The sequence below is a fragment of the Limulus polyphemus genome, unplaced genomic scaffold, assembly GCF_000517525.1.
Source record: "Limulus polyphemus unplaced genomic scaffold, Limulus_polyphemus-2.1.2 Scaffold5885, whole genome shotgun sequence".
Taxonomy (NCBI): Eukaryota; Metazoa; Arthropoda; class Merostomata; order Xiphosura; family Limulidae; genus Limulus; species Limulus polyphemus.
In genome coordinates, this window is record NW_013671495.1 from 52,125 (window position 1) to 59,589 (window position 7,465).

General features: G+C 31.2%; 1 protein-coding gene across 3 annotated transcripts in view; it reads right to left on the minus strand.

Moving 5' to 3' along the window:
- LOC106473103 (agrin-like) overlaps positions 1-5,973 on the minus strand; it is a 24,485-nt gene extending 18,512 nt beyond the window's left edge. For all 3 annotated transcript variants that reach the window (XM_022401601.1, XM_022401602.1, XM_022401600.1), the window contains exons 1-4: positions 5,764-5,973; positions 4,953-5,077; positions 2,161-2,268; positions 1,386-1,520 (exon numbers count right to left, since the gene is read on the minus strand). In XM_022401601.1, the coding sequence (XP_022257309.1) occupies positions 1,386-1,520; positions 2,161-2,268; positions 4,953-5,052 (343 nt within the window). In that variant the 5' untranslated portion in view covers positions 5,053-5,077; positions 5,764-5,973. The remainder of the gene's footprint in view (positions 1-1,385; positions 1,521-2,160; positions 2,269-4,952; positions 5,078-5,763) is intronic.
- Positions 5,974-7,465: the final 1,492 nt, after the last annotated feature.

Consider the following 7,465-nt stretch of genomic DNA (forward strand, 5'->3'; position numbering starts at 1 on the left):
AAAACAATAACGTCAACAGTGATGTAATAAGAAAAACAATATCACCAAGAATATCGTAACAAGAAGAAAAAAACAATAATATCAACAATGATGCAATAAGAAGAAAAACAATATCACCAAGAATATCGTAACAAGAAGAATAAAACAATAATATCAACAATGATGCAATAAGAAGAAAAACAATATCACCAACTATGATGTAATAAGTAGAATAAAATCAAATAATCAATAATGATGTAATAAGCATAAAATTAAACTATTAATGATTATGTAATAAGGAGAATAAACTGTGATTAAGCAATCTAAGAGATATAATAAACTATGAATAGTCGTTGTATTGGATATAATAGAATAAACTGAGATAATCGTTGTAATACATAAACAGAATAGTCTGTAAATAACCAGCGTAAGAAATAAAGTAAACTAGAAATAATCGATGTAAAGGATATAATAGAATAAACTAGAAATAATCGATGTAAAGGATATAATAGAATAAACTAGAAATAATCGATGTAAAGGATATAATAGAATAAACTAGAAATAATCGATGTAAAGGATATAATAGAATAAACTAAAAATAATCGATGTAAAGGATATAATAGAATAAACCAAATAATCGATATAAAGGATATAATAGAATAAACCAAATAATTGATGTAAAGGATATAATAGAATAAACCAAATAATTGATGCAACATATTGACAGAATAACAAACTATGAATAATCATTGTAATAGATAGAATACAACAAACTATGAATAATCGTTGTAATAGATAAAATACAATAAACTATGAATACTCGTTGTAATAGATAGAATACAACAAACCATGAATATTCGTTGTGTTAGATAGAATACAACAAACTAAGAATAATCGTTGTAATAGGTAGAATACAACAAACTATGAATAATCGTTGTAATAGATAGAATACAACAACATATGAATAATCGTTGTAATAGGTAGAATACAACAAACTATGAATAATCGTTGTAATAGGTAGAATATAATAAACTATGAATAATCGTTGTATTAGATAGAATACAACAACATATGAATAATCGTTGTAATAGATAGAATTTAACAAATTATGAATAATCGTTGTAATAGATATAGTATAGGTATAGTTAAGTAGATAAAATCAAAGACAAAATAGCTTCCTGAAAATATCCCCAAGTTTAAGCTATAGTAGTGTGGAAATGATTCAAGGAGATAGGATAATATATATATACTGTAATGTGATTTTGTGGTGAACTGATAAAATGTACTTATGACGAATATTCCATCTCTAACGGATTACCCAGACATGATTTTCTATAACCAGTTATGTCTTTATTTTTCAGTGCATAATTTATCAGTATTATATTAATAGTTGTGTTTATACTTACGTTCCTCACAACGTGTTCCACGCCGCCCTATAGGACATTTACAAGAATAACTTCCTTGGGGTAAAACAGCACATGTAGCGCCCTCTGCGCAAGGGTTGCTTGCGCAAGGATTGAGAGAAACTTCACACTGGTCACCTGTAGAATATTTTAGCAACATTACAATAAAGAACTTAAACGTCAGGAAGGAAAGAATGCAAGAGTTTTATATCAGTGAACAGCGAACGCTGAATAAAGAGCCAAATTTTTATTTACACGAACGAACATTTATAGAAAACAAAAATCGTAACTTTGTAAAAAGCATCAAAAAGAATCAATGAAATATGAAACAGAGAACTTTACACTAGTATAATACTGAAGTATATGAAGTTTTTTAAATAATTACACCACTTAGGTACTAATTATTTGATTGTTTAAATACTTTTCTTGTGGATTGCGGATTTGAATATTTCCAACCGAATAATCGTTGTAATAAACTAAAAACAATCGTGTCATGAATAGAATAAAATAAGCAGACTTGGGAGCTAGTAAGCTTAAAATCAACCAGTGTTTATGATAATCTTAGGCCTTCTAGTTCCAGAAAAAACAACAGTAAAATAGATAAAGCTCATTGTGATAACCAACTAGTAACAAAAATATATGAAACGAGCAACGTGTTTAAATGTTGGTGCACAAACATTAAGACTAAGAACATGTTAACTTGAACAAGGGCACATTAAATAATGTTTTAAACAATTATTTATTATATAGTCTAGATGGCAGCCAGGTTCTTTCTTACCGTCGTAGCCTGGAAGACAGGTGCATTTGTAACCTTCTTCACTGGCAGCCATACACGTGCCACCATGTTGACAAGGCATGCTCATGCAGTGGTTGTCGGAACAGTTTTCTAAAAACAAGATGATCCATGTGAGCGAGTCTACAAGAAGCGTCTAGAGAAGCTAAGTTTAAAGTTTACAGGGAGTGAAGTTGCAAGATATGTGTAGAAACAATAAGTTTTACAACAGTTTAGTATGAGTTAGCGTACAAGATAAGTGTAGTCGAAGATAAGTTTAACAACAGTTTACAGTTAGTTAGTGTACGAGAAAAGTAAAGAAAATATAAGTTTTACAAAAATTTACAGTTAGTTAGTGTACAAGGCAAAGGTAAGAAAGATGTTTTACAACAGCTTACAGTGAGTTAGTGTACAAGCCAAGTGTAGAAAAGATAAGTTTTACAATAGTTTAGTATGAGTTAGCGTACAAGATAAGTGTAGTCGAAGATAAGTTTAACAACAGTTTACAGTTAGTTAGTGTACGAGACAAGTGTAGAAAAGATAAGTTTTACAATAGTTTACAGTTAGTTAGTGTACAAGCCAAGTGTAGAAAAGATAAGTTTTACAATAGTTTACAGTTAGTTAGTGTACAAGATAAATCTAGAAAAGATAAGTTTTACAACAGTTTACAGTGAGTTAGTGTACAAGATAAGTGTAGAAAAGATAAGTTTTACAACAGCTTTCAGTGAGTTAGTGTACAAGCCAAGTGTAGAAAAGATAAGTTTTACAATAGTTTACAGTTAGTTGTACAGCTGACGTTTCATAGCTAATATGGTGTCATTTTCAGTGGAAGATATCTTGTCTACACGTATATTGTACACTAACTCACTGTAAACTGTTGTAAAACTTATCTTTTCTACACTTGTCTTGTACACTAACTAACTGTAAACTATTGTAAAACTTATCTTTTCTACACTTGTCTTGTACACTAACTAACTGTAAACTATTGTAAAACTTATCTTTTCTACACTTGTCTTGTACACTAACTAACTGTAAACTATTGTAAAACTTATCTTTTCTACGCTTGTCTTGTACACTAACTAACTGTAAACTATTGTAAAACTTATCTTTTCTACACTTGTCTTGTACACTAATATAAGCTACTCTTATGAACTATTCTCTTATGTGTTTCATTTCCACCTGGATCTATGGAGGAATGTCCCTGAGAAAAGATTTACAATGTTGTTTTTGACGTGTTAATAATTGCCTAAGAACGGTGATAATAAACCTTTACGACAATTATGAAAGAAGTAATCCAATACTCTGAATGCCAATTAACATTTCAGTATTATTGGCTTAATTCTAAAATCAATATCACGAACGGAAGAACCAGAATTTCAGTATTACGGGCTTAATACTAAAATCAACATAACGAACGGAAGAACCAGATTTTTAGTATTACTGGCTTAATACTAAGATCAATATAATGAACGGAACAACCAGAATTTCAGTATTACTGGCTAATACTAAAATCAACACAACGAACACAAGAACCAGAATTTCACTATTACTGGCTTAATACTAAAATCAATATAACGAACGGAAGAAACAGAATTTAAATAATACTGGCTTAATACTAAAATCAACATAACGAACTCAAGAACCAGAATTTCAGTATTATTGTCTTAATACTAAAATCAATATAACGAATGGAAGAACCAGAATTTTAGGATTACTGGCTTAATACTAAAATCAATATAACGAACGGAAGATCCAGAATTTTAGGATTAATGGCTTAATACTAAAATCAACATAACGAACACAAGAACCAGAATTTCAGTATTACTGGCTTAATACTAAAATCAATATAACGAACGGAAAAAACAAAATTTCAGTATTACCGGCTTAATACTAAAATCAATATAACGAACGGAAGAACCATAATTTCAGCATTACTTGTTTAATACTGAAATCAATATAAACAACGGAAGAAACAGAATTTTAGCATTATCGGCTTAATACTAAAGTCAATATAACGAACAGAAGAACCAGCATTTTAGTATTATCGGCTTAATACCAAAGTCAATATACGGAACGGAAGAACCAGATTTTGAATGTACAATCAAGATAGTTTTTGACAATTCTTAAATTAAAGCATAATTAATAAACATAGTGAGTCAACAATGTTATTACAAACGTCATGTGTAATTCAACGCTGACAAGAAAAAATCAAATAATCAATACTGTCTTGTGACTTGTATAAGTAAGCTTCAATGAAAGTTATTTGAGTAATGAAGCACAACATCTTAATATAATAGTAGGTATACAACTATTTATAAGTATAAAGAAAAGTTTTATTGAACACAGTAAATATTTAAACAGAACATTGGCCTGTATTCTTCAGGCATGATCATTACGAAACAGTACAAAGTTTATATATCGTTACAAAGATACGAGTATTAAATGTGACGGAAATGGTGCCACATACAATCCTTCTGTTTGTTGTACGATATATAAACCTTGTATTGTTTAGTACTGATTATATCTGAAGAATATTTTTTCTTATGCTTATAAATCGTTATTGCCTAACTATTATTACACGAAAGTTGTTACTATAACTAACCACATGTTACAAAGCTGGTTGAATATTTTGATAAGATAGAACAAATAAAAAGAGAAAGTTCTCTCGCAGATGTGGTTTGTATGTTGAAGTTTCAAATATTTTTTTACAAACACTTACTAAATACAGTCATTCATCAAACTAACCAGAAACTAACACCTTTACAGCAATAACGTCACGTTTTTCAGTTTATACTCACGAATCTGAGCAGCACTTAAAACATCTCTGGACCCAGGGTATTGAAGGTCAATTTTTCTTCTTCCGACATGTAGCCGACGGATACAGCCCACAAGACCCATACTGACACCTACATTTCTAAATATTCTGTAAAGAAGATTTAACAATTTAAGCCCATGTTAAAGTCACTAGGTTTTAACACTTCATTATTAACAGCAAGACGATAACATACGGGAGATGAAAACATGATAATTGATATAACTGGATTTTAATAATTTTCTGACAATAACAATGGATATCACATCTAGGAGATGAAACCAAGATAATGGCTGGGTTTTAAACTTTTACCTATAATAACAACGAAGATCAAACTTAGATGTAAAAGGAAAATAATTATTGAAGTAAATTGATTTTTAAACTTTTAAAGAGATTTATAAACATTGTATTAAATTCTTATTTATTATAGACAATTGGTTTTGTTTTGATTTCCATAATTTTACGTAGCCCGTAAATGTGTTACACTGGCCTCTAATATAATTAACATGGATACAAACTTGTTTGTCTAAGATATGTTTAACGTGGATCATGTTTCCATTTGTTAATTATTCTATTTTGAAACAAGCCCAAACAGATTAAAGAATTACTTAACAGTAAGAAGTAAATTGGAAACTTACACAGAATAATTCTTGGCAGGTACTTGTAAGTCATTTACTGCCACATTAGAGACTACGTGTAACAGTTGAATGGTATTTATGTCACTATCCTCAATTACCACTGGGTGACAGTCTCCCATTTTTATGCTAAAGTTTCAAGGCAACAGATTAAATCCTTACACTTTATTATTGGTGGGAATGTACCCAATGTACAAATTTTCACCCAGATCCAAAGACTTTAGACTGCCTTCACTCCTACCAGTGACAGCTTCCTGCCCCTCTACACTTAAGATGCCGTCCTGAAGGTAGCGCTTCGCCACCACACGGTGAAACTTGCCGGGCTGCAGGCGCTGAGCGGAGCGTAAGTCAACTGGTCCACTTCCTAAGTCGTATCTAGACATGAAAGATAAGGTGCCGATTACTGATTACAACGATATTCACGGGTTTAACCAGAGTTTGATGACATAATAACAATATAAACACCTAACTAAGAAGATACAATTCTCAGGTTTAACCAGTGTTTGATAACATAACAACAATATAAACACTTAACTAAGAAGATACAATTCTCAGGTTTAACTAGTGTTTGATGACATAACAACAATACACACATTTAACTAAGAAAATACAATTATCAGTTTTAACCAGTGTTTGATGACATAACAACAATATAAACACTAAACTAAGAAGATACAATTCTCAGGTTTAACCAGTGTTTGATGACATAACAACAACATAAACACCTAACTATGAAGATACAATTTTCAGGTTCAACCAGTGTTTGATGACATAACAACAATAAAAAAATTAACTAAGAAGATACAATTCTCAAGTTTAACCAGTGTTTGATGACATAACAACAATATAAACAATTAACTAAGAAGATACAATTCTCAAGCTTAACCGGATTTTGATGACATAACAACAATATAAACAATTAACTAAGAAGATACAATTCTCAAGCTTAACCGGATTTTGATGTTATAACAACAATACACACACTTAACTAAGAAGATACAATTCTCAGGTTTAACCAGTGTTTGATGACATAACAACAACATAAACACCTTACTAAGAAGATACAATCCTCAGGTTTAACCAGTGTTTGATGACATAATAAAAATACACACACTTAACAACCAAAAGGGAATTATCAGGCTTAACCAGTGTCTTCATTGCGATATAACAATTTAATTCAAGACACTTAACAACTAAGAGAGAATTCTATTGTTTGCTGAAGTGATAACATATTATTAAGAATTACACATGTCTGGTTACGTAAAAAATATTACATTCCAAAAGGTTTCGATACCCGTGGTGGGCTGAACACAGATAGTCCATCGTATTTTGTGCTTAACTACAAAGAAACAAACAGTATTTTATAGAGAACTGATTTTGTTATATTACAGCGATTTAGGAGCCTCACCACGTTGTTAAAGTCCAGGCCACTATTCTTGGCCATGTTTTAACTGACGATCGTGCATCTCGACAATATTTCTGAAGTGTAGTTTCAATTTCAAAAGGTTCTATCGCACGACTGTTATGTCCAAAGTACACCCTTCTTCCTTACTTGCTTCCCAAAATCCATCTAGCGTAAAGACAACAGTTTTCCAGCGTCAGTTTCAACAGTATTGAGCACCCAAAAATCCACAGGCGCTGCCTCCGACGATATAAATGATATGTCTTTGCATGGAATAGAATGAATACCTGTTTTATTCTTCAGCTGCTTGAGGTATACGGCGGTTGAATGGGAGGTATGACTGGAATTCCTAGCTTGGTGAACCAGTATCCTATTGGCCTCGTTCTCAGACGGAGATATTTCTTGATTTTGTTGTGCACTTTTGCCTGGGACATGTGGACGGTTTTTCTACAGTCCTTTGTG